Source organism: Siphateles boraxobius, unplaced genomic scaffold (assembly GCF_051911475.1).
Source record: "Siphateles boraxobius isolate OS27281-9 unplaced genomic scaffold, OSU_SipBor_1 92, whole genome shotgun sequence".
Taxonomy (NCBI): domain Eukaryota; kingdom Metazoa; phylum Chordata; class Actinopteri; order Cypriniformes; family Leuciscidae; genus Siphateles; species Siphateles boraxobius.
In genome coordinates, this window is record NW_027509222.1 from 1,532,710 (window position 1) to 1,551,030 (window position 18,321).

The following is an 18,321-nucleotide window of genomic DNA, read 5'->3' on the forward strand; positions in this document are numbered from 1 at the left end:
TCAGTGTAGACAGTCAGTCATTATAATCTGAACACACATCTGTATAATGTATCAGTGTAGACAGCTTCAGTCATTATAATCTGAACACACATCTGTATACTGTATCAGTGTAGACAGCATCAGTCATTATAATCTGAACACACATCTGTATACTGTATCAGTGTAGACAGTCAGTCATTATAATCTGAACACACATCTGTATAATGTATCAGTGTAGACAGTCAGTCATTATAATCTGAACACACATCTGTATACTGTATCAGTGTAGACAGTCAGTCATTATAATCTGAACGCACATCTGTATACTGTATCAGTGTAGACAGCATCAGTCATTATAATCTGAACACACATCTGTATACTGTATCAGTGTAGACAGTCAGTCATTATAATCTGAACACACATCTGTATACTGTATCAGTGTATCAGTCAGTCATTATAATCTGAACACACATCTGTATACTGTATCAGTGTAGACAGCATCAGTCATTATAATCTGAACACACATCTGTATACTGTATCAGTGTAGACAGCATCAGTCATTATAATCTTAACACACATCTGTATACTATATCAGTGTATCAGTCAGTCATTATAATCTGAACACACATCTGTATACTGTATCAGTGTAGACAGCGTCAGTCATTATAATCTGAACACACATCTGTATACTGTATCAGTGTAGACAGCGTCAGTCATTATAATCTGAACACACATCTGTATACTGTATCAGTGTAGACAGCGTCAATCATTATAATCTGAACACACATCTGTATACTGTATCAGTGTATCAGTCAGTCATTATAATCTGAACACACATCTGTATACTGTATCAGTGTAGACAGCGTCAGTCATTATAATCTGAACACACATCTGTATACTGTATCAGTGTAGACAGCGTCAGTCATTATAATCTGAACACACATCTGTATACTGTATCAGTGTAGACAGTCAGTCATTATAATCTGAACACACATCTGTATACTGTATCAGTGTAGACAGCGTCAGTCATTATAATCTGAACACACATCTGTATACTGTATCAGTGTAGACAGCGTCAATCATTATAATCTGAACACACATCTGTATGCTATATCAGTGTATCAGTCAGTCATTATAATCTGAACACACATCTGTATACTGTATCAGTGTAGACAGCATCAGTCATTATAATCTTAACACACATCTGTATACTATATCAGTGTATCAGTCAGTCATTATAATCTGAACACACATCTGTATACTGTATCAGTGTAGACAGCGTCAGTCATTATAATCTGAACACACATCTGTATACTGTATCAGTGTAGACAGCGTCAGTCATTATAATCTGAACACACATCTGTATACTGTATCAGTGTAGACAGCGTCAGTCATTATAATCTGAACACACATCTGTATACTGTATCAGTGTAGACAGAGTCAGTCATTATAATCTGAACACACATCTGTATACTGTATCAGTGTATCAGTCAGTCATTATAATCTGAACACACATCTGTATACTGTATCAGTGTAGACAGCGTCAGTCATTATAATCTGAACACACATCTGTATACTGTATCAGTGTAGACAGTCAGTCATTATAATCTGAACACACATCTGTATACTGTATCAGTGTAGACAGCGTCAATCATTATAATCTGAACACACATCTGTATACTGTATCAGTGTAGACAGTCAGTCACTCTCCAAAACGGACATTTATACATAATGCTGTGTATTTGTCCATTCAGACGCGAAAGAGAGCTCAATTCAGTCCTCGCGCGCTGTATAGCTGTCTATCATTTGTCATATAGTAATAACACCTTGTTTTATTTTATTTTTTATAAGTTATGAGCTATAAATAATTAAAGTGTGATATTTAAACACACATCTGTATACTGTATCAGTGTAGACAGCGTCAATCATTATAATCTGAACACACATCCGTATACTGTATCAGTGTAGACAGCATCAGTCATTATAATCTGAACACACATCTGTATACTGTGTCAGTGTAGACAGCGTCAATCATTATAATCTGAACACACATATGTATACTGTATCAGTGTAGACAGCGTCAATCATTATAATCTGAACACACATCCGTATACTGTATCAGTGTAGACAGCATCAGTCATTATAATCTGAACACACATCTGTATACTGTATCAGTGTAGACAGCGTCAATCATTATAATCTGAACACACATCTGTATACTGTATCAGTGTAGACAGTCAGTCATTATAATCTGAACACACATCTGTATACTGTATCAGTGTAGACAGCGTCAGTCATTATAATCTGAACACACATCTGTATACTGTATCAGTGTAGACAGCGTCAATCATTATAATCTGAACACATCTGTATACTGTATCAGTGTAGACAGTCAGTCATTATAATCTGAACACACATCTGTATACTGTATCAGTGTAGACAGCATCAATCATTATAATCTGAACACACATCTGTATACTGTATCAGTGTAGACAGTGTCAGTCATTATAATCTGAACACACATCTGTATACTGTATCAGTGTAGACAGTGTCAGTCATTATAATCTGAACACACATCTGTATACTGTATCAGTGTAGACAGCATCAGTCATTATAATCTGAACACACATCTGTATACTGTATCAGTGTAGACAGCATCAGTCATTATAATCTGAACACACATCTGTATACTGTATCAGTGTAGACAGCATCAGTCATTATAATCTGAACACACATCTGTATACTGTATCAGTGTAGACAGCATCAGTCATTATAATCTAAACACACATCTGTATACTGTATCAGTGTAGACAGCTTCAGTCATTATAATGGCTTCTATTTGCTTTTGACGCGACACTCACATCCAGTGTAGGCAAATGTCAGCCATTAAGCGACTGAACGATAGTGGGCGAAGCCTATTATGAGATGATGTACAACTATTGGTCGATGTCTTGCTCTAAATTTAATATAGGAAATAATAGGAAGTGATAAATATTTTTCAATGCAAACTACAGTAGTCAACATTTGAAGTGGATCAAAAGTTTTATCAAAGTTATACATGCATTTTGAACAATACCCGTTCTCGTCTTAGGACAACTTTGATGAACTTTTTTTGATCCATTTCAAATGTGGACTACAGTAAGTCCTTGAACAACTTTCCCTTGTAATGACTTGTTTTAAGATGCGTAAACATTTCAATAATTATTTAGGTTTAAGTAAACTACTAATCTTTATTTTTGGGTGAACCGTTCTTTTGAGGCAATAGTGGCAATAGTAGGAAATGACAAAAAAATTCAATGCAAAATAGTTCCTTAAACAACTTTTCCCTTGTAATCCCTTGACAGCGGCCATCAAATCCTCGAGCACATCATCCCACCCGCCCCCCCTCCCCCTCCTCCCCTCATCCCTTCATCTCAGACTGCGTTTGACAGCACATCTGGCCCTCCATCACTGGCTCCGGGCACAGTGATCTCCCTCTCACGGCCCTACAGCCCCTCTCCTCCACCGGCTCCTGCCTTGGCCTACAGCGGTTCCCCTTCGCATGCTGTGATGGGCGGCCCACCGATGGCCCCGCCTCCCCCCCCACCGGGACCCCCCACCCACGCCCCGTCCCCGTCCCGAGGAACACACACACCTGGAGAGTCTACTCTTCCCAGAAAGGGCCAGGTGCCCCTCGTCCCCATCAGTGATGCCCGGAGCGACCTGCTGGCCGCCATCCGCAGAGGTCAGTACGCAAAGCAAAGGATTTTGAGTTCAGGATACCCAGCAAGCAATTTTGCGTTTAAAAGACGTCTAATAGCTGTCCAAACACAGCCTAGACGTCTAAAACAAGGCAAAATTAATAGACGTCTAAACCATATAGCCTAAAGAATAGGCTAGTTGTTTTATTTTATTTCTTTGTTATCTAATTGATAACTAGTCTATTCTTGGGCTATTGTTTAGACGTCTATTACATTTTCACTGATAGCCCAAATTTTGCCTTGTTTGAGATGTCTGGGCTGCGTTTCGACGGCTATTAGACTTCTTTTAAACGCAAAATTGCTTTTCCAATCTTTTATTAACTGTTGACTTGTCCTCTAGGTATCCAGCTTCGTAAGGTGCAAGAGCAGAGAGAGCAGGAGGCCAAGAAAGAGCCGGTGGGGAACGACGTGGCCACCATTCTGTCCCGACGCATCGCAGTGGAGTACAGCGAATCAGACGAGGACTCGGAGCCAGAGGAGAACGAGTGGTCCGACTGAGCCCGGCTGCAGAGAACTGCGAACACCAGCAGAATGCTGCTATTATCCATTCCTGCACACACACACTCCTCCTCAAACGCTCAGATGGTCCTTGGATGAGGCTACTGAGGAGATCAGAAACTGAATTTGTGCAATGCAAAGTGGAAGGACACGGTGCAAGTGCAGAAATAGAGAGATGACAATGACAAAAGAGACAGTTCTGGCACTTTCAGAAAAGAGTGGGTTTCATAATTACAATGTAAATTCAACATGCTAGCTTTTGCAAGAGTTGCCAAGAAAATACTTATTGAGAAAAAATATTCGTTCAGTGATTTTTGATTATCTTTTGTTAGCCATCCGGACAATATAGTGAAATATCTATCCATATCTTGTGATACACAAAAACGATGGTCAACAGTGGTATTAGCACTTGTATTCATTTTATGTTCAAATTATGTTCAAACACATTTGTTGTGATATCTCAGGCTTGCTTCACGCAAGATGCCCTGAATACAGTATATGGACAATCAAATCATCGCGATAGTAGATATTTAAAGTTGCTCTAATCAAAATAGGTTTCTCCTTCAATATCACAACTTTCCATTATCCAACATTTGTCTCTTTGTTTAATTGTGGACAGTGTTGTGATAATTATTTATGCCCTAGTTTAGCAGTGAGTGAATTTCTTTGATGCTTTCATTATTTGCTTTTTTTTATTTTTTTAAGGCAGCGATGTGGCCAATAATTTTTTACTGCTCGCCGTTTACTAATAGTGTGTGTTTGTGTGTTGTGTGTGTCCTTAAACGTGTCAGACAAGGTGATGGAGTACGAGACTGTGACATCCGCTATCATTTGTAACAATACTCTGTACTGTATCATTAATGTGTTTTACAATTTATTGTTGTATAGATCTTTGTAACACTGCTCAAAAGATGGAAATGGCATCTTATGTTTAAATTATCATGTTGTAGAAGTAGAGTCTAAAATGCATGTATGAATAATAAATGAAATAAACAACAGAATCTAATAAAATTTAGCTTTTACTGAAATTGAAATTTCCATCTTAGTGCACAACTCTAGAACCACAAGGGCCAAAACATTTTTTTTCCTCTGAATCCTTGAGTCAGTCCCTAAAATAAATCATATCCAAGATTTTATTGCACCTTGGAAAAATGTTCAACCATTTAGAATTTTCTGAAAAACCTGTTGTTTTTTTTCAAACTCCCCCTATGCTGTTGGTTCAATTCAACTCAACTCAAAAAACCCTATTGTCTGACATCATGACAAATAGTTATCAAAATAATTTCGATACATCAATACTAGGGTTGCAAAGGGGTGGAAAATTTCTGGAAATGTTCCAGAAGTTTTCCATGGGAAGTTAAGATGGGGAAGTTTAGAAATATTCCAAGTAGGAAATTTAACGGGAATTAAATGTAATTATTTGGAAATTTTGGATAATTTATGCAAACTGTATCATATACAAACATAAATATTATCATTTTGCTTGGTCTAAAGCATAAGGTTAACCTACAGTTTTGCAAATTTCCTGTTTAGTCCCATTAATTCCTGTTAATTCCCATATATTCCTGTTAATTCCCATACAAAGTTTCCAACTTTGAAAATTCCTGGAATTTTTCAACCCCAGGAAACACCCATTTTAACGAATTTACTAAAGTATATCTAGCAATGACAATGTTCAGATTTAACAAAAATTGATACACAGATGACACACACCAAGTTGTGTCAAATTCCAGACATAGGGGGCACTAGAACTGAATAATAGAGTTCAAATTTAATTTTGTAATTTTTGGGTCAAATGCTTACAGTACATTTTCTTGAAATTCAGTTCAACAAACATGGCTTCTAGCAGCTAATAATGTAAAATCAGAATGACTGACCCATGTCAGCACTAAACCATGCTGGCCAAAAGTTATCAAAGGAACTTTGATGCATTGGATCGCAGATACAATCAAATATAATTTTGTTTGATATTCCTCATCATCATTAATATGCCTATATCTTGTGTACACAAGTCCAAACTTCTCAAAACGTTTCTATGTATGGAGAACAGGTAATTCTGAGAAAGCATGCTTAGTTTCATAAATTTATGATGCTTGGGAGACCAGTAGCAAATTCTAAACTATCAGCCATTTAAACTGGTAGATAAAGGCCATAAAACACAGGATAAGAGCCCTTTCCATTATTTTGAATGACAAATAAATAAATAAGACCAGTTCATTTATAAAACTGACAATATAGTTCCCTTTCAGTCAGTCACGTTCTACGTTACGTCAGAACGTCTGACGAATGGGGTCTCGCCCGAGAGCCCAATCACCTTCAAGTTGTAAAAAACGAGCCAATGGTACGCAGAGCAGCCAATGGAATTTGCATCGCGAGCTCCACCCCGCTGTGTGGGTATAAGGAGCAGTGCGTGCATCCTCGCATTCATGCTTTATCTTCAGAGCTGATTGTTTGTGCTCACGATCACTTTCAGTTTAAAATCTACGAGTCAAGTCTCGCGCGGGTGTTGGTGTGACGGCGTGTTCAGCGGAGATCGTTAAGAGCTTCCTGCTGTGTCTCTTCTCTCCCCTGTGCGCTTCAGCACTGCTGAAAGAGTATTTTTATAAAAGAGCTGCACGGGTGTGTATTTTTAAAGATGTCACTTAGCCAGTGTGTTTCTGGGTGCGGTCGGTTTCTCGCGTGTCTGGGTTATCAGCACGCTGAGGCCGCGTTTGAGTCATGTACGCATTGCGGGAGAATGACCATCGCGACCCTGCGATCATGACTCAATGACTACTTCTGCTGATGGCCAGGGTGATCTGAGGGTGACTGTGTGGGCTTCCCCGACGAATCAACCTCCGCGGGCCACACCCTCTCTCTGGCGTCGCAAACTGCGGTGCTTCCCAGTGAGATTGCTGGTTCCTCTCACAGTTTCATTCGGGGCACCGGTGGACGATCAGATGTCGATCGCCGCATCACAAAGCGGGCTTGAGTCCTCTGGAGATGAGGATTCGGCTGAGTTGCCTCCCTCTGGGACGACAGCTTTGCCCGAGTCTAATCCAGAGCTGATGGCCATGCTTACCCAGGCTGCTGAGAGCATCGGGCTCGAGTGCAACCCTCCACCATGCCCAGAGCGCTCAAGGCAGGATGATTGGTTCTTGGGGGTGGCACACGCTGATCGTCAGCGCCCGCCTCCAGATCCATTCTTCCTGAAAGTGCATGAGGAAGTCACCAGTTCATGGAGGGCACCTCTGACTGCCCGTAACCTTTCTAGGGCTACCTCCGCCTTCAGTGGCCTCGACGGCGGGGCGGACAGGACCCCAACTTCAGTGGCATGTCAATTGCCTCGAGTTGTCGAACAGTACATCTGGCTCTGTACCGCTTCAGGGCCCTGCTCAAGGGAAGGCACGTACTGGTCCGGACGGACAACACTTCCGTCCATAGGACAGAAGCGTACATAGCGTAACTATAGCGTACATCGACCGTCAAGGTGGTCTGAGCTCCGGTCGCATGTGGCAACTCGCCCGCCATCTCAAGTTATGGAGTCAGAAGCATCTGAGGTCGCTTTGTGCCATTCATATCCCGGGTGAGCTAAATCGTGCAGCCGACGAGTTAGCCCGGCCGGACCTGGTTTCCTGGACTTGTACTCCTCGCGATGGCCCCTCCCTGGCCAACTCCTCTAAGGAAGGACCTCCTTTCTCAGTGATGGGGCACCCTCTGGCACCCGCACCCCGATCTCTGAAAACTACACGTGTGGGTCCTCGACGGGACTGGGAAGGTTTAAGTACTTTGCCACCTCAGGTGGTAACTACTATCACTCACTTCCACCCGACACGCTTACGCCTTGAAGTGGAACCTCTTCGTCACCTGGTGCTCTTCTCGCTGAGAAGACCCATGGAAATTTTCATTCGGGTTAGCGCTCTCCTTCCTTCAAGAAGGGTTGAAATGAAGGCTGTCTCTTTCCACCCTCAAGGTCTATGTGACTGCCATTTCAGCTCATCATGATTTGCTTGACTCATTTTGAGACGAACAAAACCACACTATACGCAACGACAACAGACAACAGAACCAAACGGGTTATGGATATTGTAGAGTTAGGTGGTTCTAACTTAAAGGTGGGGTGTGTGATTTGGAAAACGACCGGCAGATTTTGAAAATACACAATTCAAATGGTCCTACCTTCTTTCCTCCAACGCTGGCTCTGACTCCCCCCATTCGAAGAACATGGACGCACAATCATGCACGAGCGAAAACTCAGATACGCAAGAGATTGTAATGACGATTTACTACTAATCATAGAACCGGCTTTACTGACGAGATGCGCATGCGTCACGAGTATTGAGTATGCGCACGAAGGGGGTCACGCGCGCTGGGGGGAGGGGGGCGTGATCCGACCGTTTGATTGACAAATTTACATTCCAATGATTCTAGGTGGTCTTGGAAATGATTGGCTGGATTTTTTCGGGTCCTGCCCGTTCCACAGATGATTAAATTGCTTAATTTTCATTTCAGTGCTTCTAACTTAGTGGCTGTAAGTGCGTTAGGAATAGGATTTCAAGTTATTTTGAAAAAAATGACAAAAAAGAGAATCACATACCCCACCTTTAACTAAAAAACCCGGAAAGAGATTTCCAACAGGTGCTCTCAAAGTATGACTTTATTAGAGTGCCTTTTTTACATCCCCCTCCAGCGTCATATCATGCCCTATCAAACCCCTTAACACTACAGATATATAAACACAGAACGAATGAGGGAGAAAACAAGGAACAGGTGGGACTAATCAATTAACAAATGATTAGCAACTAATGAAATGGGGAGTAATGGGCTAAAAAAACATGTAAAGAAACTAAACTCAAATAAACCAAACACAGATGATCCACGAAAGCAAAACTTTAAGAATGTAAGTAATCATACAGACAGTCAGTCCCTTCTCTTATGACCTTATAACTTGGCCGCAGTTTCAGTAGCACAAGACATTACATATTACAGTTTAAACAACAGTTGACAAAGTTTTAAAAGGTTAGAAGGCCATACATTTTAAAGAAATAAATAATAAAAAAGGTAAATATTTCTGGACTTACAAGCTGCAAATGAAAAATTCACACTCATTTGACATTGACCTTTAAATGTTTCAACATGAGTCAACACACCCCACATATATTATGATCACATCCAGTACCTTAAGACAGTTAAAGTCTTGGACTTCTCTTCTTCTAACAGTAAGAGCAAATGATTTCATTTGATAGCCCCTCTTGATACAAGTGTGTATTGCAGTGACCTGTTTCATCAAACCCTAACTATCAGTGAAGATTCAAGATGGACTTTACTGTAAAAACCACATCATATTTGAAAAGATACTATTTCAACTGGATCTCCAGTTCCATCACCTAATGGTGATCCGACCCTGAAGATTGCCACTTGTGGCTTTATTTCAACCTTGTCCCACATCCCAGCGAGCGATCTTGGCCCGAATGTGGCCTCAAGCTGGCACTACTGGCCTCCTCTCAGCCAGAGCTGGACCACGTGTGGCAATGATGGCATAGCAAGTTTTCCTCGTCTCTCTCTCTTTCTCTCTCTACCAAAGAGACTGGATGTATGACAACTCTGTTTAAGACATAACCGACATATGTGAATACTCTCCAAAACGGACATTTAAACATAATGTTGTGTGTATTTGTCCATTCAGACACGAAACAGAGCTCAATTCATTACTCGCAGGCTGTATAGGGCTCTATGCTGCACGCTTCGGGCTGGGTGTGTGCGCACAGAAAGATGAGACATGATACAATATGAGACATTCATACAATATGAGACATTTCTTCTATCCTTTTCTTTTGGTATAGAATAAAATACCAGTTCGGGGTTCTCTTTCTTTCGGCTGTTGTTGGAGCTCCAGCACAACATATTGCAGGCATTACTGAGACCGTCGGTCGTCAAGATGGCGGTGCAAAGCTACAGTGACGTCATGTGAACCGAAAAAATAGAGAGCATCAGCTTTCGCCAAATGCTGTGTGTTAGAAATCAGGAATGGTGAGAAATCAGCCCAGATACAGCCCACATCTGGTACACATGGACTCCACACGTACCAGATGTGGGCCGAATCTGAGCCGACACTATGTTGCTGTCCGGGATGTTTCAGTGATGTATGTTTGAATGGGAAAACTTAAATTCTGCTCTTTACCTCACACAATACTAATACATATACGAACAGAGAGGACTGCGACGGTACTGCTTTTTGACATTTCTGCAATAAATAAATGATATTGATTACACTTGAATGTCTATCTGTTATGTTTCATTAATAGTTTTTGTACCAGTAAATGTCCCGGACAAATATATGAGATTTGGCTGATTTATTCAACTACAACACTAAAATCTATTTAGGCCCAATGCAGGGCCATTTATGAGTCATTAATTGGTTCAGGCTCGGGCCAGTTATGGCACATGTGTGTCCCTCGTCTTTAACCCAGGACTGGGTCACTCCAGGGCCATTATTCTTTGCAGCATGTGGGCCGAGGGAAAGGGTTGTGTGGGCTAGGCCAGAACAAAAATTGCTATGTGAGGTTATGCTGTAACATTTCTCTATTTAAAGCATGCTAAATAGATGAGAGAGAGCGAGAAGGGTTTTGTTTATATATCTCCAGCTTCCCTCCGAGTCTCTGACGTCACTGTCCTCCTCCATCAGCGAGCCTCCATCTGTCCCTTACATCTCCGCCAGCTCTCCAGTGGCTCATTGTGGAGAAGAGTGGATGCTGAGGAGACCATGACAAACAAAGGATGCACGCTAGGTTTGTGTACCTCTAACGCTTACTGTTAACCCTGAGACACGGCGGCCATTCACTCGCCAGTGCATTTATATATGCTTATTTAAGAGCACTTGTTTTCTTCAGCACTGTGTGCGTGTGTACGTGTGCGTGTGTACGTGTGCGTGTGTACGTGTGCGTGTGTGTGTTGTGTGTGTGTGTTTGATACAGGATTAAGCAGTTTTGTTGAAGCTCTAAAAATAACTTCCTCAAAAATGTTCAGTGTGACTAAAGAACTCGAAGTAATATCTGATTTTTAGCATCTCATTCTTGACTCATTATTTGATTGGACAAACATGCAATTTAATAAGGTAGCATATAAGTGTCTGAAACATTTTTCCGGTGTGCTGTTTTACATACTTTCACCAAAAAAGACGGTATACAGTGGTTCTCAACCAGGGGGTCTCAGCAAACTTCCAGGGGTCCCAATAATGATTTAAATTTAGTTATATTAAAGGGTTAGTTCACCCAAAAATGAAAACTCTGTCATTATTTACTCACCCTTGCATCGTTCCAAACCTGTAAGACTTTCGTACATCTTCAGAACACAAATGAAGATCTTTTTGATTTAATCTGAAAGCTTTGACAGGCTACGCAACTACCACTTTCAAGCCCCAGAAAGGTAGTAAAGACATTTTTAAAGTAATCCATGCGACTCCAGCCACTTTGTTTGGGAATAAAAAAAAAAATTTATTTAAAAAATATTAATCTCAAACACTCCAATGAATGTCAATGGAGGGACAGAAATCTCTCAGATTTCATCAAAACAAATCTTCATTTGTGTTACGAAGATGAACAAAAGTCTTACGGTTTGAAACAAAGTGAGGGTGAGTAATTAATGACAGAATTTAAATTTTTGGGCTAATTAACCCTTTAACAATCTTAATTAAAATGCTTAAAAAATAAATAAGTGTACAACATTACACCGAGATCATGTTTTTAAATGTCTGAATTTTTATTACAGCTGAAGTATCAGAGGTACATATCAGGCCTACGGTATTTTCCTGGACAAAGGGAGGTAAAAAAGGTTGAGAACCAGTACCTCTATATTTATCTGCAGTCGGACAGTCTCACACTGCAATCATAGGAAGACAGCCATGTTTCTGGGGTGAATGTTACACACGCTATTTATAGATTCAATCTGTGATCTCTCAACACACAAGGAGGGAAACTTTCTAAGGAAATACAAAAATATACGTCTATATAAATGTTACACTGAAAAAAAATGTAATGTGACATTGCTGTGAATGAAAACCAACGTTTATGTTAGACTGGGTGATTGTAATACAAAGTTGGAAGTCTGAGACAATCACAGCACTCTTGGCAACAGACGGTACATTCAGAAATGTAGACATCTTATATATTATTTAGAATAACACAGTAGTTTCATTCAAGTTCAGTAAATCCAACATGACAAATCTGGTTCTTTGGCTGCGTTCACCAGAAATGAATTGCAGATTTAGTCTCTGATGACATTGCACAGACATCCCATCAAACACACTATGATACCCTTTTAGCAGATGATCCCGAGATGTTTTCACACACAAAAGTAGTCTAGTGGGCTCCTACGTACTGTTCTGTATCACTGTTGCATTGAATGATTGGAAAACAACTTCAAGCTTGAAATACATCAAAGCGAGTGCAAATAAGGCATAATACACCACACATTCACACAACATTCAATTGATAGCAGCGTCAAATAAAAAAATGAAAGCAATCAATAGCGTACAACAGAAAACGATTATCTCTATGTGTTATTGTACAGTACATGACTAGTGTCGATACACCTGGAAGATCAGCGTCAATATATATCAGTATATTAGAAATAATGTGCACAACATCAACTGAAACATGATGTATTCAATAACTGTGTAGTTTAAGTTGTCAGAGACACATGTTCTTGTATCTGAATGAGTCACTGGAGGATGAGAATAGCACAATATTCACTTCAGTGCGCCATTGGAATAAATGTACAGGGTTTAGTTTGATGGCAAAAAAATAGCATTAACAAGAAATATAAAGAATTCAGGCATAGCACAGTGCTTACAGGCAACAATGCAAAGTGTGTGCTACATTTGGATAATTATATACCTTTTGATGATGATGATATGAATTCATATTTGGACACCACATTACTATTTGATTATCTGTGTAAATACATAAAGAACATCCACTTATATCACTACAGAAATTGCAGGTCAATCTTTACATTACAGCGTTCATGTTACTGTGTGTTCACATTCTGATTATAATGGACCACATGTATTTAATGTGTAATTATTTGGTGGTTCTGCTGAGTTTGAGTTTGATTGACAGGCGAGCGATCTAACCAATTATTACGCTGAATCCGCTATTCAGCCATTGCCCGACAAACAAACCAAACAGGAGAGTTAGTAGATTAACGTTGATGGATTTAAAATATTGTGTGTATTATTTTTTATGTCTTTCCATGGTTGAAACAACATGCCTTCTGATGTTTATTTGGTGCTATAACTAATAGTAAAGAGGAAGAGATAATCGTTTTACCTACTGTTTGAACTGAGGCAACACGTGAAAAACGGTAGTTATCGTATCAATTACTGTCCTGAAGTGCAATGGTGTTTTTCTGTGGAAAATGGTTTACAGTATTTTGTTGTCAATTTGTGTTGTGGACTGATTTGCACTCAGACTTTTCTGTGAATCAACTTGTGATGAAAATGTGTGTTCTTCATACGGCGTTTTTGTAGTTTTACTGGATATCACTGATTTTGAAATCACTGCATATTATTATTTTGCTATAACTATTGTATTGTTTGCCTCAGTATTTCAGAATTATTAGGATTTTTTATATGTGTTATCAGATTTTATGAATTATCAGAGATTGTAGTTTTACTGTGACTACACTATTACTGTGGTTAGTTTTACAATACTGTAGGAATCCTGCATATATGGCATTCAAACAACAGCTATAGTTGTACACCCATCCTTCCATCTTCTATTCCTGCTTTATGTAGGACCACAAAGAGCGATGGCAGGGAAACACCAGCTATAATTCACTACAGTACCGTATGTTTTAAACCACTATAGTTAGTTTTACAGTACAGTTGTATTCTGATATAAAGCAGCTTGTATCGAGCCCCAGAAGGTGATGGAAAAAAATATGAGATGGGAAGTAAAATTAATATTTGTGCTCTCTTGCAAAACATTTGGGTTCTCTCTTGCAAAACTATTGCATTCCCCTGAGAAACTTTGTGTTCACAACTTTGTGCACTGAAATATATCATACCTAAATCGGGTGCACTATTGATTAGTGATGCTCTCATAAAGCGGCCTCTCAAACATCTTGCGAGAACCAAATTGACTTCTTTTTCGTGGGTTATTGCGCTTAAATGGGCAAATACATACAACATTATGTCCAAATGCCTGTCTTGCTGAGTATTCAAGTAAATACATTCAGTTTTGGAACTTAATAGTTGAGAAAGATGCATGTTGTGTATCAGTATATTGGATTTGTGCATTCGCTCTTAAAGTGACAGTAGCCTAATAAACCTGATGCCGTCTGTGTCATTAATGCTAATCAATGGACAAAAGACAAAGAGAAAATCACTCACTGCTCTTGACCGAGTAACTTTTGTAGCTTTATTTGTAAGCTGTATCTGTATTTAATATTTACAATGAAAACTATCCAGTGTTATTTTACATTTGATTACTTTAATTAAGTTTGAAAAACTTAAAGCCGTGTTTATTTCATTTGTCTCTTTGTTCTATTGTATTTATGTCTGTATTCATTTGCAATTTGCTAATTTGGTCTTATTTTATTACTGGCTGTTTACTTGTCTTATTTTGTAAATGTAGTTCAACGATTCATATAAACGACTCCTTGTGCTGTGTGTAAGTTGTTACAACTGATACAATTATCTGTATGGCGGTATATATGCCAGTTATCCCAGTGGTATTAAAAATCTATATTTTTCATGGTATCGTATCGAAGCTCGAAATTCCCCAGACACCAACATAGAGTCGGCCCAGATCCAGCCCACATCTGGTAAACGTTGAATCCACATGTATCAGATGTGGGCCGGATCTGGGCCGACACTATGTTGGTGTCTGGGTGGGTCTAGTATCGTGACAACACTAATTTCTACAACTAAAGTTTTTCTAGCGAAAGCTAATTTTCTCTGGGAACACAACATTTTTTGCAAGCGAACTTTCTTGTAGGAATGAAAAAGCATTGAAATAAAATTTTCCTCCCATCTCATTTTGTTTTTACCGTCATCATGTGACTTCATGGGCTCCATAAGTAAGCTATAAAATTATTCTATTTACTGATTAATCAAAGTAACATGTCATTACCATACGTGTACCATGGACACTGACATGAGGTGCTACTAAATTTCCCAAATAATAAAAAATTTCCTCACTGGATTACAAAATCTGGATTCATGTGCTTTAAAGATGTGCCATTACCGCGACTGTGCTGAAGACGCTACACATCGCTGGGTGTCCGTGGGCGCATGGTGAATCTGTAAGGCATGCATCCACAACAAGCAATCCTCAAAGACCTGAGTATTTCAGGGTTCCTGAAGGCATATATCATGGGGTTGATGATGGAGTGGCAGATTGCTGGAAGAGCCGTGGCGTAAGTGTAGATCACAGGGGATCGAGTGTCCGCCACCAGCGAGTACATGGCAAGAGGGATCCAACAGAAAGCAAAGGTTCCCAATATGGTGGTCAAGGTTGAGACGCCTTTCGTGGTTGAGGACGAGTGTGACGCAGTCATGAATTGACGCTGTACTGCGATTTGCTGAGCGTGCCGGAACGCGATCTTGCAGATCTGAAGGTACAACTGCAGAATCAGAGCGAATATCAGGAGGAAGGACACGGCGAGTGCCGCGGCGTTGCTTTTGTTAACCGGTCGACCGATGCTACACGTGCTTTCGTCTTCCAAACAGTTCCAGCCCAGGACCGGGAGCGATCCCAGCAAAGTGCTGACGACCCACAACAGGACAAGCGTGACGTAGGTGAACGTCACCGTGCTCTCGGTGTGGTACGACAGCGCGTTATACAGCGACAGGTAACGATCCACGGTGATCGCAAGGATGTTGAGCACTGAGGCCGAGAAGGCTGTGATGAGGAGCCCGGCTGATAGTAGCATAACGAATCCTGAATCAATGATGTAAGTTACGATGAAATTGAGGATTAGGCTCAGGCCGGCCAGGAGGTCTGCAAACGCCAGACTCCCGATGAGGATGAACATGGGAGCTCTTAAAGTCGGCGTGTAGGAGATCAGAGCGATCACAACCGCGTTCTCGCACGACATGAGCGTTCCCGTCACGCACAGAAGAACATCCCAAGGGTTGAGGATCACGGGAACCGGAACCGGCTCCAGATCCCAGGATGGGACAGGCGACGTGTTTCTTCCCTCCAGTACATCCCAGTTGAACAGAGAAGCGTTCAGGAGCAGGTTACTCATTGCTACAGCAGGAATCACTGAAAATTAGACAAGACACACATATGAAAATGAGACTAGCGGTAGAGTTTTTTTAAATTTTATTTATCCTTAATTTAACCAGGGGAATCACATTGAGATATGCTATATGTTTTTCCAGAGAGACCTGGTTGAGACGGCAGCACATAATGTTTCACACAAAATAATCACACAAAAAAATCACAATTTACACATTCAAAAATTAAATAAATAATAGCAAATCAAGAAAACCAATTGCAAGTGTCAGATTAGATAAGATCAGACCTCAAATCTCCGGGAAACACTTGGCAAAACTGTTACCGAAACCATTAGGTGATGGTTTTAATGGTTATTGCTTGATGGTTTGTAATGGTGTTTTTAATGAAACCATTAGAAATTCTGTGTTTTTTTCAGTAGGGGGCATTGACCTGATTTGAGATGCATAATGGCATCATCGTCTTCTGTAGAAATGCTTTATAGCTGAAATTAAATTTGATTCATAATTGATCAATGTAACTGTTATTTATCTGTTTATTAATGTGAAACTGCTTTAAAGCAATCTGTATCGTAAGAAGCGCTACAGCAATGAATGTGACTTGATTTACCTTGACTACATTTTTTTTTTTTAAATCACCAAAAATATACCGACTATTCAAAAGAGGCAGAGAATAAGCTATTTTTAGCCCTCTGCATGTCAAATAAGAGGCTATACTTAACTGAGACATTTCTACCACTTCTGAGGTTATAATCAAGCTGAAGTGAAAATATCATGCACACGCTGTTGTAAAACACAGACTCATTGTGAAATATGTCACAAACAAAGACTGGTACCGACCACTGAACGCGCGCGTGTCTCCATCCCTCTTCCATCCAGTGAAGATGAAGAATAGATGAGGCTCAGGAAAGCTTCCCGTGCCAAGCGCATTTTTTTGGGGGGGGGATTAAGAGAGAATCCGTCGGCTTGCTTCTGTTGTCGTTGTAGTTGTTGTCATTTATTTATCGTTTATCCTCGGGTTGTTACCTGGGCAGCGCTCAGCCTTGGCTTGTCATTCTGATCAGAAGCGTTGGCAGTTCACAGACAAGCGCCTGCATGTTCGCTTCTGATTGGTCGCTGAGATGACTCGCGCTGCTGACGTCAATGGCTTGTGGTACAGAAACACAGCAAAACATACCTTTCTTTCTCATTCACAACACACACCTACACTGCGAACGCGACGCGACGCGGATAGGATCCTGACGCGACGCGATTAAACGCGCGCATTCATCGAGTAGGTAGAGTAGATAACTCATTTTGAATTCCAGTCCAAAACTTCAGTGTAAGAAAGTAAAATTGAAGTGGAATCAAATTGAACTGTTGTGGGTTTAAATCGTCTAAAATTCATTTTTCATTATGAATTATCCAGAAACATTCACAAGAAACATCAGATGAAGAGTTTGTATATAATTTTGAATATTACTTTTTCATCATTACTCCAGTCTTCAGTGTCACGGTAGATGTATTCGCTGGTTCCTTCTAGTCTTGTGTTTATGTTGTTGTATGAGTGCACGTGTGCAAGGGGCGTGTCTGTATGTCATTACCTGATCCACTCCAGCTGTTCATCATTACAATCACCAGCTGCAGTTCATCTCACCACGCTTCTTAAACTCACCGCTGTTCTCTCACCTTTGTCAGATCGTTGTTTGATGTTCCCCTGTCTTCTGGTTCGTGTTCCTGCCTGGTGTTTCCTGTTCGTCGTCTTCCGTGTGGATTTGGATCGTCTCACCGTTTGTCTGCACGTCACCGGTATTGACCATCGAAGTCCCTGCGTCACCTATCTCCACCTGGCTCACTGCACCCTGGACTTGTGTGTTTTGTGCTAAATAAATATTGTATTAT

General features: G+C 40.4%; 2 protein-coding genes across 2 annotated transcripts in view; one reads left to right on the top strand and one right to left on the bottom strand.

The window, feature by feature from the left end:
* LOC143733212 (actin-binding protein WASF3) overlaps window positions 1–5,245 on the top strand; it is a 39,568-nt gene extending 34,323 nt beyond the window's left edge. Inside the window, exons 8-9 of the mRNA XM_077224827.1 lie at window positions 3,324–3,703; window positions 4,060–5,245. Of these exons, the coding sequence (XP_077080942.1) occupies window positions 3,324–3,703; window positions 4,060–4,217 (538 nt within the window). The 3' untranslated portion in view covers window positions 4,218–5,245. The remainder of the gene's footprint in view (window positions 1–3,323; window positions 3,704–4,059) is intronic.
* A 6,685-nt stretch (window positions 5,246–11,930) lies between these two features.
* gpr185a (G protein-coupled receptor 185 a) lies at window positions 11,931–17,502 on the bottom strand. The gene is made up of 2 exons (XM_077224869.1): window positions 17,281–17,502; window positions 11,931–16,468 (listed from the first exon to the last, which is right to left on the bottom strand). Exon 2 carries the CDS (start codon window positions 16,449–16,451, stop codon window positions 15,465–15,467), a length of 987 nt encoding a protein of 328 aa, XP_077080984.1. The 5' UTR covers window positions 16,452–16,468; window positions 17,281–17,502; the 3' UTR covers window positions 11,931–15,464.
* Window positions 17,503–18,321: the final 819 nt, after the last annotated feature.